The sequence below is a fragment of the Protobothrops mucrosquamatus genome, unplaced genomic scaffold (genome assembly GCF_001527695.2).
Source record: "Protobothrops mucrosquamatus isolate PMUCROS unplaced genomic scaffold, P.Mucros_1.0 scaffold675, whole genome shotgun sequence".
In the NCBI taxonomy this organism is placed as follows: domain Eukaryota; kingdom Metazoa; phylum Chordata; class Lepidosauria; order Squamata; family Viperidae; genus Protobothrops; species Protobothrops mucrosquamatus.
This window is the reverse complement of record NW_015386962.1, coordinates 166,383-192,806: the sequence shown is the minus strand read 5'-3', so window position 1 is coordinate 192,806 and position 26,424 is coordinate 166,383. Positions and strand designations below refer to the sequence as shown.

Below are 26,424 nucleotides of genomic sequence, written 5' to 3'. Positions count from 1 at the left end.
TGTCAGCCGTGGATCCAGGAGGACACCCAGATTGCGTACCCTCTCTGAGGGAGCCAAAGTTTCGCCCCCTATAGTCAGCGACGGAGTCAGCTGACTATACCTGGGAGCCGGCAACCACAGCCACTCAGTCTTGGAAGGGTTGAGCCTGAGTCTGTTTCTCCCCATCCAGACCCGTACGGCCTCCAGACACCGGGCCACCGGGCTTTCTCTCTTTCTTTCCTCTCTCTTTCTCTTGTCTTTCTCTCTTTCCTCTCTCTCTCTTTCCTCTCTCTCTCTCTCCAGGTGAGGAGAGAGGGAGAGAGAGAACGAAAGGCAGACGGCGCCGAACGGGCGGGGAGGGGAGCAGGACGGGAGGCAACAGCTCCGGCGGCGGTGACTGCAGCATCGTTGGGGGTCCCCGCCGCTCCCGGCCCGGCCACTGCCCCCGGCCCAGCCACTGCCAACCTGGCTGTTGCCCCCGCCGCATCCTCAGCCACTTCGCCATCGCAAGAGGCCGGGTGCACCATGGGTGGCCGCGCCGGGAATGAGGAGTGCTGCCGTGAGGACAAGGGGTGTCCCGACCGCCGCCGGCCCCGCCGCCCTCACAGCCCAAGGTCTTCTTCTCCTGCAGCACTGAGGGTGGCGGCGGCGGCTCCCAGAAAGTGGCTGAGGAAGGCGCCACCGATGGGGCCGAGGTGGGGCCGGGCGGCGGAGAGCCCCACGGCAGCCAGGCAACAGCGGGAGGATGGTGAAGGGTCGTGGCTGCCCGGTTGCCACCGCCTCTCCGGCCTTGCTCAACCGTAGAGACACGTGGCTGGCTCGGCTTCTCAGGGAGCGATGCCCCCGCCGGCCACCACCCCAGCCATGACTGCCGCCCAGCCCGGCCTGACATGTGGCCCAGAAAGTGATGCCCCAGCCAAGATTGCCGCCTGGAACAAGTAAGCCCGGGGGCGCGCCACCTGCCCCGCGGCCACTTCGCGGCAGTGCTCTATGGACTCAGATCCCCCTCCCTTCCTCCACCACTGACCCTCTCCAGCTCTGCTGCTGCTTGGCCAATGGTCGCGTCGGCTGGGCATCAGAGGGGCTGCTCTCCCTCAGGGCCGCGGTTTGCGGGAGGGCTGGCCCGCTTAGCGGAGGCTCAGGTGGGCCGCTCCCAGCGGGGATCTTGGGGCTTCCCTGCATGGCTCCCCAGCCATGTGCGCCTCAGACGGGGCCAGCCCGGGAAAGGGACTTCCTGGCCGCCCTTCTCCCAGGGGGTGGGGGACCTGGGCGCAGGGCCAATCAGGAGCCCTGGGGGGGCAAGTCCACAGAGAGAGAGAGAGAGAGAGAGAGAGAGAGAGAGAGAGAGAGAGAGAGAGAGGAAGTGCAAGTGCCTCTCTCTCTCTTCTTGTCTCTCTCTGCAAATGACGGAGGAGGGTCCGGAGCTGCAGGGGATGGCTCAAAGAGCCGCATGCTGCTCCGGAGCTGCGGGTTGCCAACCCGTGCTCTAGGCATTCAGAATTAGAAAACCACTTTCACCTAACATATATTTGTATTCTTTATATAGTAGGTCTAAGATTATTAGAACATTTTCATATGAATTTCCTATTTCTAAAATCAAATAATATTTTTGAAAGCTCAATAAAAATACTAAAATATAATTTCACGTAGTAACCCCAAACATATGCTAGTATATTAATATCTGTGTTTCTTTTCTAAATATAAAAATTAGGATATACTAATACTTTAAAGGTAGAAAAAGATCTGCAAAAATGTATAGATTATCCTTCAATATATATAGTTACATTCTTAGAAAATCTATGCAGTTACTTCAATTTGATCTTGAAGTCTTCCCTAAGGCATGGAAGCCAGCTAGGTGACCTTGGACAAGTCATTTTCTCAGTCCACCTCACCCCATCCCATGCCGCCCCACCGAGATTTTATGGGAAAATCAGGAAGCAGGAACATTCTGTATACTCCTTTGAATAACACAAGTAAAGATGGGATTTATACAAATAAGTATTTTAAACTGATACTCCTTATACATATCCATCTTACCTCCATTCATAATTATTACTGCTTCTTCTGTTATTTGACTTCCGGATCCAACTGATGTTTGTGCATAAAAATAGAACTTGTATCGAGTGCTGTAATTCAGGTTGCTTAAAATCAAGCTGGTCTCATTTGCAGGAATATTGATCTCTTCCAAGTGACCTAATTCATGAGTACTATTAACTGTTGTTATACAGAATACAAAATATAATTAATTTGGAAACCTCTTTTGTATTTAACTACTGAAGTCAAGCATTTACACAACATGCTGAATCCTGCTATTGACATGCTGCATTAGCATTATTCAGATAGAATAAACGTTTGAATGAATGTATGATAAAGGCAGAATAATCCTGCTTCTAAAGTAGAACAAATTTTGTTTGTGAAGTAGTTCTGTAGCTTCCTGTATGTATAGATTTCAAAGGCCTGCAAAGTTGTAATTTTGAAAGTAAATGTGTACAACTTACATGTTCACTTAATTAGTTTCCTAACATCTAATTAAGAAGATGCTATTACATCTTCTTAAGATACACCATACAGGTCAACAGCACCAAATATTAATGCTCACTAAGCAAATTTTGTGCTGTTTGCATCTTGTGCATCTTTTATCCCCAAGGCATAATGGATACTTTTCTCTGAAGCAGAGAAAGGTCATTATATAGTTTCTACAAGGAAATACTTTGCTACCCCCCCTTTCCATAAAAATTCCATAAAATTTAACACTGTTCACTTCTAATTCTTAAAAATGAATTCCTATAGGAAAGTATTAACCAATCAATCTAAAAAGATACTCTTAATTATTCAGTAAAGATACACTTTGTGGATTCATTTTTTGTTAAAGTTTTACTTACTTGGTTGAAACTTTAATGTGTATCCCACCAGAACACCATTTGGATGAGAAGGTGGGCCCCATTCCAAAGTAAGAGAGTCCAGATTTTGATTAGTAATCTTCAAAAAAGAGGGTGCACTGGGAACTTTAAAACACATGCACACACAGACACACAAACAACACACACACACACATGCCCCACAATATAAAGTTAATTTTAATAAAACTCAAATATTATATAAAATATTTTAAATGTTCCTTTTAAATTATCATCACATTTTATTAAATACAATACCAAGATCACATGTGGATTTTCTAAAATTTGGATGCAGTTTCTGGAACTCTTTGGAAAGTTACTCATCATTGCTGAAATGTTCCTGAATTCTGCAGATATGTGGTTATGCTGTCAAAATCAACTAATAATGCTTTATTCTCCTTATATGACTAACTTTACTGTTAATTTCTCTTCATATTTACTATTGATTTCTCTCTTTATATTTCCATTCCTTAGTACCCCAGATATTATATGTGACAGACATGAATATACTCTTTGTCTAATATGCCTTAGAGCTATTCATATGCTACCCCAGTACAACTTTCATAATGTAGCCCTTACCTATAAAAGCTTACATCACTTTCCTATAGATTAATTTTATCCATCTTTGCTCATGTTTCATTGTCTTTCAAATAAATATGTTAAAAATCAAAAACAGATTTATTACTTTTAATAATCATTTAATAATAATGAAAATGGCCATGTAATACTTTACTCATAATGTGAAACATAAATATCTGAGTTATTCAATTACATACCTCCTTCTGGAGTCTTAAATGTTTCATCTGGGCTTGGTGGTCCTTCTCCTTTCCCATTAAACACTCTTACATTCAGTTTATAAGAACTAAAAGGCTCTAATCCCGGTACCATTCCATGCGTTCTATTTCCACTGAAAGTCAACATTCTTTTTTCCACATGCCGCTTAATTTTTCCAGATAAATGTTTGACTTTCCAATAGTAAATCTAAATATATATTCAAGGATATTTTAAAGTTTAATTTATGCTGTTCTAAGATTGCATTATATTATACAGCCCAAATGTATTTTGAGACAAGCAATTTAGCATGCTACATCCACATCCACAATAATATTTTTTGAAATTAAACATTTAAAATAATTTAGTTAAAGGAAATCCATAGATTTCTTCCCTAGTCATCACTATCCAGTTGAGTGACCTTAAATTATCAGTGCAAACATATTTAATATATTAGTATATTAGACTACTGTAGTATTTGAAGCAGATAAACTGCCTTCAAATCTGTACTCATATTATCAGCTGACTCTGATTTAGATAGCTCTTAGCACAGTCTATTTCATAAGGTTGTGAATAATACATTAGAGAGATAATATTATAGGACTCCTTAGGAAATGGCTAGCATAAATTAAATACATAAACATGATATAAGTTTTGCTGATTTTGTATGCACATTCAACGAAGTCTAAATACTGGTATGACATAATATAGAATTTATGTTACACATGTTACAAGGAATACTTAAGTGTAAATAATAACAGTGGTTAGACTAAAAACTGTTTCTGACAAACATCAACTAATAGCCATTCTCATAGACCAAAAAACACAAAATAGCAAAAGCAGTTACTCTGGTCTAGCATCTCAACAATTAAAATAAACAGATAAGGAAACCTCACACTCAAATACATCTGCGGATATTTTATACTAAATGTTGTTTAAGAAATTTCTATGGTTAACTTACTTTGTATCCCTGAAGATGACCCCGGATAAACTTTAATGGAACTGGTTCCCACTGCACCTTCGCTAACGTACTGTTTACAATTTGTACCTGTAAATTTCCTGGAGCAATCATTGGCACTGACAAGGACAAATGCAACAAATCCAAGATTAGAACCACTTGCATGTGTTTATAACGTTCTTTGAATTTCCTAAATGTAGAAAATTAATTCTGAATTCTATATTTGTACCACAATATTATTACTACTCAGAAAAGTCAGCTAAACCAAAAATTATAATAAAAACAGAATCAAAGTAAGAAACTTACAGTCTTCTCCAGAATGTCCAATTATTATTAAAGGGTCAGGTGCAGGTCCTAAGTCATTTAATGCTTGTACTTTTATCTCATATGGAACAAACGTTGGTGTATCAGCTACAATATATTTAGATACATTTGCAACTGTAACTGATGTCCATTCATCTTCACCATCATTCTGTTGCCAACTGACTTTGTACTGAAGACCTGGACCATTGGACTGAAAATCAGTTAAAGGCTAAAATGAAAAATAACAAAGGTATGATTTTTAATTATTCATAAGAGAATGAAGATAATATAAAGTTAATAGTTTTGTTCCAACGATTGCTAGAAAGTGGTGATTTAATCAGAAATTTCTTTCATATTCATGCATGGCATATAGTTTAAGAAATCTTACTAATTTAATGACTCTTTACCTTGCTCTTCAGTTTAAAATAAATCTCAAGTGATGCTCACAGGGGGCAACAGTAGGCAAAAGGTCCTCTGACATCAGTCTAAAAAAACATGCTAATAAAAGAAATGGCACTGGAAAGGACTAAAAAGAGGGGAGGAGAAATGACAAAATAAAAAATCATTTCCTTCTATAATCTTGTACTTCATGGGTGGCATAATGAAAATAAAAGTATCCTAACAGAACAATCTATTTCTGATATAGTTGCATTGCCGAATGACAAGGAATCATAAATTAAAGAGCTATGGACTGCATATATTGCTTAAATATATGCATGTAAGTTGTAACTTACTCATGGGTACTAACAATAAAGTTGGTCCTTTGTTTTAGCATTATCACTAGAAATTAGTATTTCAAGTCCCATATTTGGTCCTAGATATGTACTACATTGCTTTATAGCATATTATACAGCAGAGTCATCAGATAATTCAAGTACCACAGTTTGAGTGATACTAATGGCATTTCAGTGGGTTTTTTATACAACAGCAAGTCAATCTTTAAAAATGTGTTGCTGTTTTTGTAAGCTTTTTGCCATACATTTGGGAAAAGTGAATACTAGTCATACTGCCTTCAGTATTTTATGTTTTCAAAAAGCTTACCTTCCAAGTGATCACCAAATTATTAGGTTCTGTTCCAATCCCTTGAACATTAATAGGATTGTCATCTGGCTCTAAAAATTTAAATTTTTATATTTAAGTAAAATTTAGACCACAGTAGTTGAATGTTATTTATATATTAAGCAGATACATATTTACTTGCAGGTTTTGTAAAGTACTTTTCAGAAGCTTCACTTGGTTGGCTCCTTCCAATTTCATTGACAGCTATTACACGAAATGAATAATTCACATATGGTGATAACCTTAACTTTACAGTTGTGAACACATTAGGGACTTCCATTTGGTAATTCCATATTCCTGGTTCATGCAAAGCATCTTCATATTCAATAATAAACCCTGTAAATAAAGTTAAAGTAAATTTTCCTTTATAAATCCTTATTTTCTTCTCATATGACTAGCCAAATACACATTTTTGAGAAGAGAGTGTGTTATTATACCAAGAGTGTTGTATATGCTTGCAAATGGAAGATTCTGAAGGTCAAATTTTACTTGAAAGCAATCAAACTTTGCAGGACTGGACATGAATTATAATATAAATATGGCACAATATTTCTGAACAACATTAAGTGAAAAACTGGATCAAAGAAGTAACATCTCTTGTATTTTGATACAGAAAAATAGAGGATATTGCTACTGAATAGATAATTTATATTAGTAAGTAGTTTAAATAAATAGGTTGTTTACATTGCTATTTTGCACTGCAGTTCAGTGCTTATGCAGAGGCACTTTTCAGAAGCCTATTTTAACAGTAGTTTAAATGAAAACGATCAAACAAATGCTGTTTATTGCAAACAACAGAATGCTAAATGACATTCCAAATAAATAGAACAATCATACTTGTAATGGGGCTATTATTTTCATTGCCCGGTATCCAAGTGAGTTGAGCACTTCTTTCTAAATGATCTGTTAATTCCAAATCGTAAGGTGGATCAGGATGATCTGAAAAGGGAAGTAAACAACTGTTACATTCTAGGAAAAATTCTGAACAAGCTTGTTTACCATATGATTGGGTGACCACTAGTATACAACTGCAATGAAAATGGTACAACTGACTTTGCTGGGAAACAATGCAGAACAAAGGCAGATTACATAAGTTCTAATAACAACATTGTTTTGCATTATATAGTAACAATAAATGAAAACTTTTTTCTCATGGTTCACCAGCAATTTCAGTTTATGAGATGTGGTAATGATTATAGCACTACTTTATGTAAAACGAACATTTCTTTATACAAAAAGAAAATAAAAATACATTCAATAACTAAAAAAAAAACTGTTTCAGAATTACATCGTTATCAGACCAGACCCTCTATATTGGCATTTAATCTTATATAGGCTAACACAGACTTGATGTTTTTAACTTACTGAGAAAGAGGTTTCTTTTTTTCTACCTCTTTCAGAATCAGAAACTGATTTTTGCTTAAAGTATGAAGGAGCCGGGGAAGTCCAATACAACATAAACATGATGTTTTCTCACAGAAGAAATAGGTCGAAGGCTGCATCAGCACTGCCAATGTGAGTCTGTGAGTCTTTAAGATCCAACAGAAAAGGGGAAATATGATTTACATTCTTTACCCTAACTGATTCTGATAAGGAATGACAACCTATCGTAGAATTCAGGGCCAGGAAAGGTAATAAGAGTTTTTAAAGTCATGCATTCCTTGTTAGATTTTTAAATATGTATAATATATATATGAATATAAATATGTATAAGGTAGCAAACAAAATTGAAAAGAAAGGTAGCAAAAAAAATTGAAAAGAAAATAAAGGATAGATGTTCCAGTTACTGGAAATGTTATTTAAGTATAAAAGTGATTGAATAAGAATGTCTTAGAAATTTAGAAGGAAGATGCTACCACTCATAACTACCTTTCAAACATAGGAAACTAAAGATTAATTAATTAAATAATGCTTTAAAAGATAGATTCCTTAAATTTAAATTCAACCCCTGATGTCTTTATAAAAATGTCTACTCTATTATTATGGAGAATATATCAGCAACCCATTAGGTGAAAAATTGTTTTCTCATCATATCCCACAATCAAACTGACATATGGCACCTATCACAAAAATTACCCGAAACTCATTCTAAACTGGTAAGATTTTGCTCAAAAAGTATGTGTCTACGATGAAAATGCTTAATAAATTAATAATAAAATGTTTGTTTCTTAATTAGGGGGAAATAGTTGCAACAAAAAATATATTAAATGTACAAATCTTAAAGAATAAAGAGGGCAATGAGGAGTCCAGGTTTGGCATAACTTAGAACATTTAATATATGTAGACTTAATTTTGGGCAGAAACAATATGCATTTTTAAAATCTTACATTCAGTAGCAATAAACTACTAACAGCCCATAAAAAGGTCTATATATATGCTGAAGATTATGTCACTGAGAAATTAGAAAGTATTTTTAAAAATAATATTAAACTATGCTTAACAAATGATAAAAAGCAGCTGAATGTTACACGAGTTTTAATAACTCGTTCAGGCAATTATTTGAGAAATTTATACTGAAGACAAGTTTGATTTAATTATAATAATGAAACAGTTTAGCATTTCAATCATAAATAAAAATAGTAACACAATTCTCATCAGATTTAACATAAATATACAACCAATCAAAAATAAAAAAAGAAAGTTTCAATTTGAAAGAAGCAGAAAGTTTAGGAAGATTTGGTATATAATGCAAGCAAGACTTATTAGTTTACCGTAAACAATAGGTGGAACAGTTGGAGGAGCTGGAAAAAAGGATATTAATATAAACTATAAAACTTGTGTTAGTGGTCAGAATAAAGCAACACTGATCATATTTATTACTAACATGACTTGCTATTGTAATAAAATGTAATTATTTTATTTACAAAAATGTAAGTGCCTAATATGCATTGCATGAAAACAACAAAAGCCTCTTTTATCTGAGTCCTGAACAGCCCTGCAGACAATTGACAAAACTATAGACTCATCATATTGAAAGGGATCATTTAGGCCATGCAGGCCAATTGCTTGCACAATGCAGAAACTTTAAGCATTCCAGACAGAAATTTGTCTAGCATCCATCTAAATACTTGCAAAGAAGAAGAACCCACATCTTTGGGTCCCAGCATTGAAATTTAACTTTTAAGAGGTTTTATTCCTCCATTAGCATTACTGGAATTAGCTTTTTTACTATGTAAGTCTTCAATTTACATAGTTCCAAATTTCTTCCAAAATAAGCGAGAACAAGTGTTTTTGTGTGTCACATAGCTGAGAAGTGCTATCATTCCACTTACTTACTGTCAACTTCTGAAATAAACCTGACGGAAGCCATCTTTTTCGTTCTAAGTTGCCACATACATGGGGAAAGAGGGGGGAAGTAGTATTGCTATTTGTATGCTAGATAAAACACCGAGTAGTCCCATGGGAACCAAGGTCATTCCCACAAGTGCTGGAAGGAGGAGCGAAGACGATTTGAGAAGCCCGCCAATTGCTTTTATTGGGCAGTGTGATTTATAACATCGTAGAGGGGAGGGAAGTGTTACTTTTAGTTACTTTAATCTCTAGGGAAATTTCAGGGTTGGTTTCACTTTTGACCATGCCGATATTATGTATCCAATAAACATGTGCTTTGAGGAAACTTCAAGCCTCAGAGTTCTGCTTTATGTGGTTTCATTAGTAGGAACCTTGACACTTACCCTATCAGTTTTTCTCAAAACCAAAGATTCCAGTTTAGCCAATTTCTCTTTACAGGATAACCTCTAATAATTTTGGTTGCCTGCTCTAATCCTTTTCCTATTTCTCTGACTCCTGCTTGGTTTGCTGACCAGAACTCAAGAAATTACTTTAAATGATGTAACTAAAATAAAATAAAATAAAGTAACTATTTTCTATAATTTGGAAATTAGGTTTTTGTTAATGATCCCTAATGCTGCATCTGTGTATATGTATATGTGTATATTTGCAGCCAAGATTTACGGATGACTTATATTGTTTATATTTGATTACATCAATATCATAATAAAACCATGAATCCCCCATCCTCTGCACATACATCTGATTTGTCTTACTTAAGTGAATAATCTTTTTCACTTCACAGCTAAATTTCATTCTGTAATTTTCAGCTTATTTCTCTAATCTCTGAAGATTTTTTAAAATTATTTCCACCCTCCAGATTGCCTATCTCACTTAGTTTTATATCACTTGCAATTTGATAAGCATTGCCTTAACTTCAACCAGTTATTAATGAAAATATTGGCAAATATGGCAAATTTTGAATATTGTAATATTCTTCAGGATAATCCAACAACTAACAAAATATCGAACCATAACAGGTATTTCTTTAGAACAGTGATGGCGAACCTTTTAGAGACCAAGTGCCCCACCCCCCCCACTCTGTCCCTTGCCTCCCCTGCTCCATCCCCGTGGTCTGTGCCCGCCCACAGGGCCACCCACTTCCTCCATGGCCTGCCGTAGATCACCCAGGCGGCCCAGCAGTGCCATGGCAGCCCTCCTCTGCCCGCGCCCCGCAGCATCAACTGCGTGCAGTGGGGCGTGACGGCGGAGTCTTATCCCCGCTGCCCAGCTGCCATGTCCTTGGCTGTGCTGCTCTGCACAGGCTGCGCTCGGGGGCGACTCTCTGGGGAGGCTGCTAGTGAGGAGAGGGGGAGGCAGGGCTGGAGCAATGGCGCGGGTGCCCACAGAGAGGGCTTTGAGTGTTGCCTCTGGCACGCGTGCCATGGGTTCGCCATCACTGCTTTAAGCATACTGATATTTTGTTTCTCTCATTTTAATAATAGTATGTGCACCTCCAAGCTTTCTTGAAATCTATCAAATAAGGCAATTAGGTCTTTGTGTGTTACTTCCCTGCTTATGAAAAACCATACTTTTCCATAAAACCTCGAGCTGCTATGTAGGAGAAAATGCTTTCTAATTGGATATGGAGTCTTAAAACAAAATTAATTTTAATGATGTCTACCTTACCAAATATAAATTCCAAGGAATTAAGATATTTTAAAATATTTTTCAATCAGATACAGGTTACTTTTTAACCCAAGGAAGCTAATTTATGAAATCACATTATAAACAAAGATACATGATAATGATAATGCACACAAAACCCTAAATATTAAGATTCTGGCATGAAAAGGGAATCTATACAGAGAAAACTCAGAACTATATTTTCTTAGATCAGGTCCAAATGACAGATATTCTAAAAGCTACCATAGTTTCAGACAAGTATATAAGAAATCATCCTGTCTTGTCTAGTTGCTTTCTATAACACTTTGGGTTCAAACCTAAGATAGCATTATAGTAGCAACTGAAAAATTAGTTTGGTTGAATTTATGGGATCAAAATATATTCTTACTTTTAGAATAGTCCAAAACTGTAATATCAGAATAGCTTAAAACCAGTTAACATTTTCACAAAAATATAACAGGTTTGCTTTTGCTTTAATTCTACATTAAGAGAAATCTTACCCACAACAGTGAGTACAGCATTTGCAGAAACACTATCCAGTGTAGTATTAGCTACGCAAGTATATTCTCCACCATCCTTATCAGTGACATTCATAATTGTCAAGTTGTATTTACCTATAATAAACCTGCAATTACAATACATTTAATTATTCCATTATTGCAAGCAGTTCTAAATATATAATTCATTAGTTGTAGTAAATCGCAATAACATCTTAACATAGATGTACTTGTAACTTGACAGCAGTTCAAGAAGGAATCCAAAGAAGAAACCAAATTAGATGACTAGAATCCATTACAAAAAAGGAAAGAAGATATAGTGAAATTATGGGATCAGTTAGAACAATGGCAGAATAACAAATGTAGATACTTTTAATTTATTTATTACAATGATTTGTTGCCCATTTAAGAACTTTCTGATGAGTTGTGATTAATTTCTCTTAGTATTAGAAGTTTAAATATTACAAAATAAATTCACCAGAAGTATATTTGAAATATGCATTCCACAGACATTGCTCAAACCAAAACACTAAGAAATGATATGCATTATGGAAAAATAACAGAAGAATCTGCTGGGGTTGTGTGTCAAAGCAAGGAAATTAAAAGAGCAGTGTAACAATACAAGCTCCATCCCTTTTGTATGCGTGTCATCATATCACGCATATGTATGAAATAAGTGAAACTTGCATCCTAGTGGCATGATGCTGCTTTTATCATCTTCGTGAAAGCATTAGAACCTGTTATTGTTTTAGTAACATTAGTTTAGTGTAATGTGTTAATCATTACACCATTCTGGTTTTCTTTTCTCTTTGCAGTTGAAATATAATCCCAGGAAAAGATACTTGATGAATATATCAAAAGATGCAGTATGATGTTACACAGAGGGTTTACCTATACTGAATCTTATTATAGCATACATGCCTGGTAGACAGAAATCATAATTGGTGCATTGCAGAAAGCACTATCTTAAAAGTATAGTAATACTTTATCTGCAACAGGATATATTATTAAATTATATCTGGACTATTAAATCCCCTTGTTAATGTTTTATTAACTTGCAAAGAATGGGGCTAGGGTTAGGAATACGTACCGTCCATCATCAGGCAATTCATCATTTTCCTTCAACCATATAACTGTAGGTATTAATGTTGCATCATATTTAATTACACATTCAAAGAAAACCTGTTCCATCCTTTGTACAACTTTGTATTCAGGCTGCTTAATAATCATTGTGGGTTCTGAAACATAAAATAATTACTAAGATACTTAACAGTTACAAACTGTCAAACAGATAAGGAGGCTTTTATTTCAGAGCCATGGTTTCTTACCCTTGATTTCTAATTGAACACTATTCTGTGCTTTTCCTAGTTTATTTCTTGCTATGCAGGTGTACATGCCACTGCTGTCCTTCTGGGCTTTCAGAATTTCCAAGGTGCCATTATTATGGAAAACATACTGGTTGCCCTGGAGAATGCTACCTTTCACTCCTTGAAACCTATGTATTGGAAAGAGATTGTCCAAATTATGCATTATTTGGAGGCAACATGTCTACTGCATCCCTATACCCCAATAGAGATGTAATAATACTTGATAACCTATAGAAAGATGATTATATGCATACTTAACAGAAAAAAACAAAAGAACCAACTCACCCAAACTGTAAAATAAATGATTAGATTTAACACACCTATTTTTTTTAATATAATGTTTGGGACTACAGCATATCACATAAAGCTAACATTTTCATTCCTTCAACTCCATGCTCTGAAATTGCTGTTGATCCCTGGGTGATTCTGTTGATGAGAGCACTTAGTAGGGGGAATTATTTACCCCTGTGATCCCAAACCTAATTGACTCCCCTTCTACTGGCAGTTATTTAAAAGAAAAGATAATGATTATTTATAGTCATGGATGTAATTAGTCATCAGATGTTTGCTAAGTAGTATAAGACAAATTAATTATGTATAAAATTGGAAATTAAATGAATTAATCAAGGTTTCCTTCACATGAAATGGAAGACAAACAATTAAAGTATACAAAAAGTATCTCTATTTAACTTTCCAGATTCTCACAATATATACTAGTTTAATGTACATTAAGCATGATTTCCCTCCCTCCCCATTGTGAGCGACTTACCATTCAGCTTCAGGCATAGGCGAACCAAAAAAAGCACAATCTAGCAATGCAGGCTTATTTTCAATGACTTGATAAAGTTTATTATATGAAGTAAGGATTCTTGGTGGTTCAGCTGAAAATAAAAATATATTTTTAAATAGTGTGACTATTTTGAATGCATTTGTGTAGGAAAGTTTATAAATCTAGACATATACTTTATATTTATATAAGTTTTTATGTCTAGCATTGATGATGTTATAATAATTATATTATATACAATATTGTATATAATATTGTTACAATAACATGTAACAATAATGTTGCCATTATCGTACCCTAAGTGAATTACAGATGTTACAGATATGTAACTTTGGAAAAAAATGTATTTCGTTCCAATAAATGCAATATTTGAGATCTCAATAATAAATTTATTATGATTTTTTTTATTTCCCAAGATAGTTCTCTGCCTTATATCTTATGTAATAATTTGAATAAGACTAGTAACCTTCTAAGAACAAAATTTTTAGGGGTTGTCTTTAAGTCAGACATTCCTAACCTGGGGACCACCTGTAATCCAGTTTGGCATAGCAGTTAAAGTAGCAGGCTAAAAATCAGAAGAATTTAAATTCTTGTCCCACTTTAGGCACAAATCCAGTTGGATGACTTTGGGCCATATACTCTCAATTGTAGGAAGAAGGCAAGGGCAAACCACTTCCAAAAATGTTGCCAAGACAACTGCAGGGACTTGTGCAAGCAGTCACCAGGATCAGTACTGATTTGAAGGCACACATATCTTAAAAAGTTGAGTAACCCAAATAATTTTCTTATGCAAATTACGTAGCACTTAGCCAAATGATCCCCCAAATAAAGATGAATAGGATTGTATGTAAGAGCGATGGCTCAGTGGTTAAATGATGCTTAGCTTCTCAGTTGGAAAGCTGAGACCCTGTGTTCGAGACCCAAGCACCATATAATGGGTGAGCTCCCATTACTTGCCCCAGCTTCTGCCCACCTAGCAGTTCAAAATCATGTGAGTAGATAAATAGGTACCACTTCAGTGGCAAGGTTAACATTGTTCTGTGCACTTTGGCATATAGACATGCTGGCCACATGAACATGGAAATGTCTGTGGACAACTCTGGCTCCCTCGACTAAGAAGCAGGAGATGAGTACCGTCCCCTAGAGTCGGGTCCAACTGGACAGGGGAAACTTTTAACTTTATTCGATCTAGCCTACTAATCCCCCAAAATAAAGATGAATAGGACTGCATGTAAGACTTTGTTGGGACTGACATTTGATGTTAAGATATCAAATCTGGCATTCATTATACACTTTTTTATTCATTAACTATACTGGTTTATGTATTTTAAATATAATTAAATTTATATTAATATAATAATATAACTTAGGTGCTAGAAAGACATGCCCAGTAAATATTAAAAGTTATCAATGAGTCAATATTGTAGCATGTATTGTCTACTGAGTAATAAAACACCATTATTATTGGATTTTTAATTTTTAAAAAGCACCTAAAATATTACCTAAAATATTCACAAATGCATTTGCTAATAGATATCCATATTGATTAGAGGCATTACACTGGTACACAGCACTTGATCTTTCTTGCACATTAGTGAAAATAATTGTATCACCATCAATTTTTCTGCTGAGATCTTCAGGAGCAACTGTTAAAACACACAGGATAGATTAAATTATTAAATGCTGAAAAATTGTTCTTTGATTGTAAGAAAATAATTTGAAGAAAGATCAGAAATACTGTAAGAAATATAACAAAGTTATATTTATATTATAAATTATATATTATAAATATATAATTTATAATATAAGTTTGAACATTCACATCACAAATTTTATGACTTCTATTACTTTATCATGTATTATTATTATATATTATTTTGCGAACATCATAGTTTTCTTCAGATGATTATTTATTAACTCTAGAAATACACACACAAACGTATTCCTTCACTCTGTCATGCACCAACCTTATTCTAACTCAGAATTACATAGTTTAATATTAGTAGTCCAAATCAGGATATGATAATTAGATTTCAAGCCAGTGGATCATTTGTTTCAGAAGAATATTCCTGCAAGCTAGCTTTTGATTTTATATATAGGCTCAGTATTTCTTAATATTATCTGACATGCACTTACAACGGGAGATGGAAATTAGACTAGAATTTTCTTCGTGCAAAATATACACTACTCAGTTGTGGTTTCTCTTCTATTCTTTGATAGATCAAGGGTAAGCAGTTGTGTCACTATAAATATTTCTATAATTCCCAGCAGAAGGGTCAGTAGTGAAGAAAGCTGGGAGCTATAGCAGATGTTCATAGGCTTACTTCTGGGTTATATGCAAATAGAATGGGATATTTTTTTCCTCAAAAGATTAAAACATAGCAAATGCTCCTAATATAATTAGGAAGGCAATTTCATACTCTTCTTCCCCATTTATCTTTGTTACTCTCAATTCTGCTTCCCATCTTGCTTGGAACATCTTCAGACTGCTTAGAATTCTTTTTAGAGTGTACAATCAAGTATAAAAATAAGTGTAAAATTAATTGTACAATTAAATGTACAATCAGCTATATATCAATTGAGCATCCCAGTGGATAAAAAACATGAATCATCATTTATAAAAATATAGTATTAAAAATCTTCTTAAAGTGCTTCTCCATTATATGAGCTTAGCAATAGGACTTTCTTATCCCTTTCCTCTAATTAATTGCCTCACATGCGATGCTGGCTCTCTCTTTGTGAGATACAATTTGAAATGTTCTCTTCCAGTGTCCCTGAATCAATGTGCATAGCAACTTAATGGGAAAGAAAAAATAAACTTCAGAAAGGGTTGAATAGTACTCTGGTTTAGAAACATCAAGGAACTACTATTTCACACTGAAGCATTTGATATAATTGGTTTTAGATTCCTTTCTTCAACTTCTTAACTAATGATCTGACTATTTTGCAGATTCAAAAGCTCTTATTTTATAAGACAAAATATCATTCATTTCTTCATAAATAAATAAATAAATGGTGAATTCATAATTTTCAATTTTAGACTTAATCAAGTTATTCTCTCTCTTTCTGTGTAATCTTTAAAGAATAATGTACATTTCTCTACTTACATTAAATTATACCATGAAAGCTCTACAAATGTGAGAAACGTTTTGCTGATTCTTAACAAAACTTTGACTACTTGTTCAAAATCTTATATTGACAAAACCACTATTATCAAGCAAGAATTTCACATAAAAGTGAAAACAGCCCATACTTTCAACTGGAATTCCGTTTGCTAACCAGCTTATGCTGGGTTTAGGATTGCCATTAGTTCTACAAATCAAGGAACCATCTTCTCCAGGAGATAATACAAGGTTTGTAGGTTCTTTTATCCAATAAGGGGCAGCTGAGTTTAAAAGAAAGAAGCAAAAACATTCAGCAACTAGGTTGCATAGATTAATATAATTAATGTCAAAACTCCAAATACATACAGAACAAAAATGCATCTATTAAAATAAATTAGAATAAATTGTTTCTTTAATAATCAAAAGTTTAGCAGCATTTTTTCAAACTAACAAATGTTATTAAAGGCATAAATGTTCATTAGCTACAGCTCACTTCATTCAATCATCTTCATATGCTTGGTTATGATTCTAAAAAGATGCATAAATCATCTTTTTATACTAAGAGCTATTTAAATTCAATAGTATATAAAATGTGTGGTAGAGACCTCTTTTCCAATCCCTAAAAATCTTCTTATATCAGAGGCATAGTGAGTTGAGAGACTGAACGATGAAAAGAATAACAGAAAATACAACTATGGATAGTCCTTGCTCAACATTCATTTGTTAGGGGCTGTTTGAAGTTGAACAAAAGGATGTATAAGCTGGCCAAATTCTGGCCATTGCAGTGCCCCTGCAGTCACATGAATAAAATTTGAGCCTACTTGGGACCATCTGCATTTACAACTACCACTTGGCTGTTTGCCTACCCACTGCTACCAGCTGCCCCTGCTACTGGCCTTGCCCCTCACAACAGCTGTGCCTGCCACATTGTATGCCACTACTGAACCAGCTGGGCCCTTTTTTGTGCCACCTTCTTTCATGGAAGTACAGCTGGGGGGTTTCTCTGCCATTCCCACAACCTCTGTTTGCGTGCCAGCCAGCATCTTCATGTGCAGCTAGGGTCTCTGTTCATTTGCAGCTAGGGCAAAAGAATACGGTATGAAAGAAGGCTGTCAAGGATGTAGTAATACATGTTGCAGCAGTTAGCAGAACTGTGGCGCAGGAGCAGCTGGTGGGAGTGGATTGGCAGGCAGCTAAAAGGGAAGAGATGTGAGGCAGATGGGTGGAATTCAAGAGGAAGCAGACTTTACCTTACTAGACTCATGACTGGAAGGGCCAAGTCATGAATGGCTTGGATTGGGGTGAAACCTTGCCTAACAACCAGAGGCATTACCATCATATTTTTTAAAAGATTTTTTAAAAACTTGCCTTTATTACTTTTACAAATAATTCAAGATGGTAGACATACCTAATAATCCTTCCTCCTCCTATTTTCGTCACAACAACAAAGTGACTTTCAGCTGAGAGAGAATAATTGGCTCAAAGTCAGCAGCCAGTTTATATGCCTCAGGCACAACTAGAACTCACCGCCTCCCGATTTCTAGCCTGGCGCTATAATCATGAGATCAAACTGCCTCTTTTTTGGTTATTAGATCCTATGTTATTCAAAGTTTTGTCTAGCAAATTTCTGATCCGGCTCTCGAAGAATTCTTGATAATCAGATTTAAGATGTACCCAGAAATGCCAAATTTGAGCAATTTTAGGCCAGAAACAGCATGCAATTGTGATGCTTCTATCATCCCTGATGCTCTCTCCTTACTGCACTGACATGTTGCAGTTTATTACAACTTTTACAAAATTTTTATTTTCCTTTAACATTTCTTTCCTATCACTGGTTTTATTATTTATTACTTCACCCACTATAATATCATGGAATTAAAATATAGACTTAAATGAAAGAAAAGTGTAACTGAAACCCTCAGAAACTGAAAAGTTGACTACAACAGTCCATCAGATTTAAATATATCCTCAGATTACGTTTTACATATTTGAAAGTCCTCCTTCTTCTCATGTTTATTATGAATTATCAAGAAGAATTTTAAGACACTAAGAAAATTAAAAGTTGCTATAAAATCCCAATTAATCATATGCAACTTGGCCACTTTTATTTTTATTAAAGGATGTATTGCTGATCTGGCATGAATGTGATTTCAGAAATGTTGTTTAAAGAATATACATGTAAACTTTTAAATGCCAAACAAGACAACAGTAATTTTACCTTTGACATTGACTGTAATAACATGGTAAGCAGAACCCAAACGATTTGTTGCCATACATTTGTATTTTCCTGAATCAGCTTGAGAAACAGCTATAATTTTGAGGGTTTTATGAAAATTTTCAAAGAAAGTCCTGTTGACAGGAAGGTCACCACCCTCTTTGCTCCAGCGGATTAATGGCGTAGGTCTAACAGAAGAAAATATCATTAAGAACAATTGAGATTACAATGTTTAAATAAAGTACATTTTGGAATTGTTTTAATAATTAAATTAATTTAATAATGGTTTTAAATCCAAACATAATCATTTATTCTAAGCTTTGTAAAAGGTACTAAATACTTATTATACAGTATTTAAATTTTATTGGCTCTATTGCCTATACTATATGTTATCTTAATTGGACAGGGCTGAAAGACAGTATTGCCATTTGCTATAATTTGGTCAACTATAATAAATGTAATGGTATGTGGGAAAGACCTTGGGAGGCTGAGCAAGGAAATGCTGCCAGGGGAATGATCAGATAAAAGACAGCATAGCCCACAGCTGTATAGTGGGTATCCACAGTTGTATAATGGTATTATTACTCTTATTTTCCTTGATTAAAATGACAACTTACAATCCTTCTGCAATACATTCCAGCATAAGAGTGTTTCCTCTTAGTTCGATTTTGCTACTTGCATTTCCAGCAGGAGTTAGAAGAGATGGCTGTCTTTCGGAATAAAATCTGACTAAAAAAAAAAGACATAAAATTATATATCATTTAAATGGAATCAAAATTTACACTAAAACTAATTCTTTGTACCCAGTGCAATGCATGCATGAACATGGATTCAGTAGTTATATAAAAAGTGTTTTGCCTAGGGTTCTATGACTTATTGGATTACATAACCATTTTGGCAAGAGATAATTTTGACAGAGATAAGGCTTTTGCTTTGTATATCAAAACTGTGATCAAATTTGCAGTTTAAAAAAAATGATAGAAAATGCTTTTCCTATCATTTTTTTTAAACTGAAAATTTGATTACAGATTGCAAAAGCAACTTTTTCTTGGAAAATTTATTATTTAATTCTAGTATAAACATTCTTAGGATAAATAAAACACAATAATGAAAATACTAGGTATTGAGTTATAATGATGGGTAAAACTTCCATGGAAAATCTTTGATTTTGAACTATATATTAATTTTAATTGTTATACAATTTAATTTAATTATCTTCCATGTATATTCAAACTCTTGCTCTCATTAATGGGATTCTGAATAGTTATAAGCAAAGAGGACATAGAGAAGGTCCTTATGTACAGTAGCTCAATCCAGCTTTAGTTCATGGGGTGGGATGTAGTCTGGATTCCAAGAAAGGAGGGGCTGCATTCCATAAACAAAGAGGCATGAAATATTTGATTGGGAGGAAGACATTAAGAAGGAGGCTCCTCCCTAGCAGTTCCCAGAGTATAACTATATTGAGGCAAATAGTTTCTTAGTTTGACATGATTTCTGTCTATAAGGGAGAACAATAAAGGAAACTACTCAGAAATAACTCCATGTGTATTTCTTAGTACCTAAGAGTCTTGGCAGTTCCACAACCTCTCTTAAGAAAATACTAGAACTGTAATTTGATATAATTTTATTCTTTAGGGGTTTCTAATATCTGCTCATATTAACTTGGGAATTACTTTAAATAATGGACTAAAGGTGTATCCAGGGAGAAAGATGTTATAAAAAATAGTATGTTCCAGAAATCTAGAGTGATAGGTTGTCCTGCCCTGTTTTCTGCTTATGAGCTTCATGCATTCAAAGAAAATAAGTTACCTACTGTTTTAAGGGGAAAGGAAAATTATCAAGCACTGTATCTAACACTTACACAAAAGTTGCAAATCAGCCAATACAAAAATATTCTAATTTAAATGCTGTTTTATGAAACAGTAGAAGACAAATAGTATTCTATGTCTGTTTCTATTCCTTAAATAGTTATGGGCAATGTAAACTGAAAAGGAAAAAAATTGTACCTGAAGGTAGGTAAAGTGAAATAAAGGGAGCCTATGATATCAGGAATACTCTAATATATCTGCATCCATCCTATAGTCTAGGTATATTATTATATTATATTATATTATATTATATTATATTATATTATATTATATTATATTATATTATATTATATTATATTATATTATATTATATTATATTATATTATATTATATTATATTATATTATATTATTATATTATATTATTATATTATATTATATTATATTATATTATATTAATTATATTATATTATATTATATTATATTATATTATATTATATTATATTATATTATATTATATTATATTATATTATATTATAATATTATATTATATTATATTATATTATATTATATTATATTATATTATATTATATTATGTTGCATTGCGTGGATATTTATAGAAAGAATAATCATAATGAGAACCATAACTTTCTACCTTCATAAATAAATAAATAAATAAATAAATAAAATGTCACATTAGAACATGAATATTTTTAAACATGTAGCAAATATATTCATCTTAATACAAATTATTAAGTAGTTAACAATATATTTAGTAAGGTATTAAACAGAACAATAGTTTTTCCTTGCTTTTTAACACATTAATTATTTAGAATAAGTAGGAATTATTGTGTAGTTCCAGGAATGAATCATCAGAAAATTAAAAAAATGAAAAGAAAGATTGTTAGATTGATTCTTGGGTCAAAATGAAACATGTTCTTCATGCAAATATTCTGCTGTTATTTCCTAATTATCTAAACTTAATAATATTATGTAAATTATTTAACATATCTCCAGTTCTAATGAGATTTGTATTAATGTAGTATGAGCAGAAAGATTAAACAGCCATGAATTAATGTTAGTTAACTAAATTCTATATGAATGGAATAATGTTCATCTCTAAAACTCACCACCATAAAAATCAGAGTCATTCATATTAGCAGTTAATGTTTCATTCAATGAATCCACTGAAATAAACAGAATATCATGAAGAATGCAGCCAACAAAATTAAACGTGGGACTCAGAAATTAATCCTGTTATCACTACACTAATGCTTTTAACCTCAAGCACAAAGGAATTTGGAACACAATCAGTGACCCTTCTTAGTGTCCAACATATATAGATATATTTTGATTTCTCATGTTCAAGATAATCCTCTTCTGGCCAAGGGACACGTTTGATTCCTCCAAAGTTAATTTCCCCTATACTAAAAATTCCCAAATATTGAGGAAAATCCACCCATCTCATTCAAGAAAGTTTCTCAAAGAGGTAAGGGTTGCAATTGGCACAAATACAAAACAAAAATATTTAATCTTTCCAGGCTACAGAAGCTACAAGTTGCCCTTTCTGATCTACAATTTGCTTTCTTGATGTGATTATCACATGAAACTTCACTTGCAAGTAGTATCTCAATGGGTATCATTCCTAAAACCTTATCAAACTGTATTCAAATGAAACTTGAAATTTTGCTAAGCAGTTACTTAATCTTACTGATGTCAAAAGAATTAAAGTACTAAAACTATTTGAGAATAGCAGCATATACTGTTAAAGGTAGTCCTCGAGTTACGAATGTAATGGAGCCTGCCCATTCCATTCGCAACTCAAAAATTCATGGGAGTGAATCTCGTACTTGAACAAGATCACTCCCTGCTCATTAAGAAGCATGCAGCTCGTTAAGTGAACATGAGGTATCTCAGGGTGGGGAAGGCTATGGAGGGCCTAGTGATGGAACAGGCCCCCTGACCCACTAAGATACTTCATGCTTCCGCCTCCCTTTTCTGGGCAGCAGTGGCCTGGAAAAGACCTCTGACACCTGGATCGGGCCTCCAGAAGGCCGCCAAAGTATTCCCCGGCCTCAGATCTGGGTGGCAGCAGCCTGGAAAAGGCCTCTGGTGCCCAGATCCAGCCTCTGGAGGCACACAGAAGCATCCCCCGGCTTCGGTTCCATTCTCTATTGCAGAGAACAGAGGCCTAAAGTAGCATGAGATCACACAAGATCAGTAGAGTGAGATCTCTCGCCACTGATCTCGTGTGATCTTACATTACTTTAGGCCTCCATTCTCTGCGAACACACCGAAGGCCTGGAGCAGCCAAGAAAGCGAAGGACCTTGATCTTCACAGGGTGAGTACTGAAGGCCTAGTGCCTAGGGAGACCCAGGGGGAGGATGGGGAGGGAGGGAATAAGCAGGGTGAATGTTGCAATGCTACTGCGGTCACTCGTAAGGGTGAACAATTGCCATGGTGTGGCAACATTCATAATTTTGGGACTTGCTCGTAAGCACTAGGGGGCGCTTATCACGGAACTTTGAATGTTCGCTAGGGGAACGCTCACAACTCAGGGATTACCTGTATAGTGTTGTAATAAAGATATACTGCAAATTATTTTGACTCCTCTCTAAATATTTCATTGCAATATGTTCCAAGAAGACACAATTTTGCAAGAAAATGTTTTCTACTACTCCAATATAAATTATGTTTTGGCTAAATATAATGTCTACAAAGAAATTTAGAAATTCATACCTACCTGGTTCAACTTTTAATGAAATAGGTTGCTTCTGTTGAATAGTTTGAGTGTGGTTAAATCTTGCATAACATATATAATCTTCACGGCTATCTTCTTGTATTATATTAGAAAAATAAAGATCTCCATTTAGACTTTGTGAAACTCTATTATTTTGAGGCAGCTTTTGAAAAGCTATAAAAACAAGAAATGAAACATCTGTAGTGCCAGCTCACATTATAGAATTATTTTAAGCATATATGTAAATTATCAACATTTTCTTCTGACAAGCCACATCTGTTTTATAGCCACAAGGAATCCAGTTCAACTTGAAGGGATTTTTACTTTTAAGAGAAGTTTTGCTTAACAACAACTTAACAACAACTTCTATTACTATGGCAGTTTCAGAACTATGTTCCAGTTCATACTATAGTTTGTTTAGCTCATTCCATGCATGGGACACATACTTTATTAGTTTCAGGATATTTATTATATATTCAAAATTGAAAATATAATTACAATACCTAAAGTAGGACAGACTGTTAAAAGGAAGCAATAGATTCTAATAAACAAAGAATATTAATTACAATAATATGACATTAGGTCTTGTTCAACAACAGAAATTATAAAAAAGATATATAATTGTAGATAACCTATGAAAGCATTCTCCACTAATCACATTACAATCACTATTAACAATTAGACAAAAATAAAGATATGAAATGTATTTAAAACAGTATAAGCAAACATTTCTTGGAAATCTATTGTCTAAGCATCATTGCTAAGAAAAGAACCACTAAGATTTTAGTAATTGGACAAGTCCAGTTTTAAATATTTAAATAATCACTTGGAATTATAGCATAAGCCATAGTCTGAAACAGTTCAAACATATTAGGCATTTCTTGTCACACAAAAAGGAAAATACAAGATTGCTTTCTAATGTAAATCTACATAATAAAAATTGATAAACTCCAATAAGCCTATTGATTTATTAAACATTTACAACCCTCTCCATCGAACAGTCAATCAATTTGTAGCATCCAGTTTAATTCTATCCTTGTCTTCAATAAAGCTCAATGAGTAACCTAGAACTAAGGAGAAACTTCCTGACAGAACAGTTAATCAGTGGAACAACCTGCCTCCAGAAGTTGTGAATGCTCCAACAGTGGAAGTTTTTAAGAAGAGACTGGACAACCATTTGTCTGAAATGGTATAGGGTTTCCTGCCTGAGCAGGGGGTTGGACTAGATGACCTCCAAGGTACCTTCCAACATTGTTGTTGTTGTTGTTGTTGTTGTTGTTGTTGTTGTTGTTGTTATTATTATTATTATTATTATTATTATTATTATTATTATTATTATTATTATTATTATTTCTGCTTGTTATACTGGGAAATAGAGATAAAAATACCACATCATAATCATTATGCCAAATTTAAATTTTCACTATGACAGGAGCTGTCTCCTAAAAAAGTATTATAAATTTAATATAGACTTGTTAATTATATTAGTTAGAAAAACAATATGGAACATATTAAGATAGGAGACATAAATCTGGGGAAATCACAATTGCATCCATCATGAAAACAGTGGCTTTGTTTCCACAATTAATCTTGTTAGTTACAAACAGAAACATTGTAACATTTCATTATGACATCAAAATATGGTATGTGTTATTATCACACAAATGGTGCACATATATGATACCGTGACATTTGAGGCAAGTACATAAGTGATATATTAACATGAAATTATTGCATAAATGTCAGCATTTGTCTCCTCCATCTGAGAAATTGACCATTTAGGAAAGATTAGAATTACTGTAAAATAATGCCTCCCAATCCCAGCCTTGACAGTACAGTAGCACAGATGGATACTATGGTCAAAACATCACTCTTAAATGTAGGACCAGGTGAGGATTTTCACCTCACCACTGTCCTGTCTCAGATCATCCATCATGACTGACATTTTTTCTGATCCATGGCCAGGTCTGAATCCTAGATGAAAAGAATGCATATAATCTGCTTTATCCAGGATACTTTCCAACTGAAGAACTGCAATGTTGTCTACCCTCCTTGGCAAAGGAAGATTGTATGGTAATTGTGGATAGTAATTTTGTATGACAGTCAAGGCCAGATAGCACATCTTTAAGATAAAGTGCATCTATCCATCCTTCAAGACAGGTGGCATTAGAAGGATTTTCATTTTATTCAGAATTATTTCCACAATTAAAATTCTGCCCTCTTCATCTTTATACATTTGCTTTGCCAAGATTTCTTGCTTAATATATACTACCACTCCTCCTTTCTTGTATTCTGATAGTGCCGCAAACATATTCCCCAATTTAGGGCAGTTCAATAGATATTGATATTGCTTTTTTATATGGACTTCTTGCAACATGATTATATCTAAGTTCATCTTATACAATTTATTCAAAAACTTTTTCCTTTTTATTGGAGAGTTGAGACCATTAACATTGATGGATATGGATTCAACACCTTTTTTCCCCTCCTTATCTATGTTTAGATCTAGTTATTATTGGCGGCCTAGACTCTCGAGGTTGTAAATCCTTTTCTTTTTCCACTATCAATCTTGTTGGTCCGGCCTCTTTAATTTCTTTAGGTCTATCCTCATCATGTTTCCCTTCGTTTTGGCCATTGTCTATATCCTCTCTAGTATCAACCCGCTTTCCTTTAGGGTACATTGCCTTTCTTTCCACAGCCTGGACTGATGTTTCCCTTTCCTGTCTCACCTCTCCCTCAGTTAAACCTTCCTTACTACCAAAATTCTCCCTATAAAACTCCTCTGCCTTCTCCACTGAGTCTAGACGGAACCTTCTCTCCTGCCATATGACAAGAATCCCTTCTGGTGTCAGCCATCTAAAATTGACATTTTTTCTCATCAATTTAGTAGTTATTTTTTGGTAAGGTCTTCTCAAGTCTCTCACTCTTTGATGCCTGGCTCCTGTCTGCTGGATAAAACACTCGATCATGTACAATTTTATAAT

The 26,424-nt window shown here is 34.7% G+C and overlaps 1 protein-coding gene across 1 annotated transcript in view; it reads right to left on the bottom strand.

Annotated features, from left to right (window-relative positions):
• NRCAM (neuronal cell adhesion molecule) overlaps positions 1-26,424 on the bottom strand; it is an 88,682-nt gene that overhangs the window by 32,558 nt on the left and 29,700 nt on the right. The window contains exons 6-24 of the mRNA XM_029284515.1: positions 23,444-23,614; positions 21,830-21,886; positions 19,511-19,622; positions 18,897-19,081; positions 16,828-16,959; positions 15,077-15,220; positions 13,557-13,668; positions 12,749-12,915; positions 12,511-12,658; positions 11,424-11,548; positions 8,679-8,708; positions 6,805-6,906; positions 6,106-6,303; positions 5,950-6,020; positions 4,912-5,137; positions 4,609-4,724; positions 3,653-3,857; positions 2,862-2,984; positions 2,009-2,193 (exon numbers count right to left, since the gene is read on the bottom strand). Coding sequence (XP_029140348.1) covers positions 2,009-2,193; positions 2,862-2,984; positions 3,653-3,857; positions 4,609-4,724; positions 4,912-5,137; positions 5,950-6,020; positions 6,106-6,303; positions 6,805-6,906; positions 8,679-8,708; positions 11,424-11,548; positions 12,511-12,658; positions 12,749-12,915; positions 13,557-13,668; positions 15,077-15,220; positions 16,828-16,959; positions 18,897-19,081; positions 19,511-19,622; positions 21,830-21,886; positions 23,444-23,614 — 2,609 coding nt within the window. The remainder of the gene's footprint in view (positions 1-2,008; positions 2,194-2,861; positions 2,985-3,652; positions 3,858-4,608; positions 4,725-4,911; positions 5,138-5,949; positions 6,021-6,105; positions 6,304-6,804; positions 6,907-8,678; positions 8,709-11,423; positions 11,549-12,510; positions 12,659-12,748; positions 12,916-13,556; positions 13,669-15,076; positions 15,221-16,827; positions 16,960-18,896; positions 19,082-19,510; positions 19,623-21,829; positions 21,887-23,443; positions 23,615-26,424) is intronic.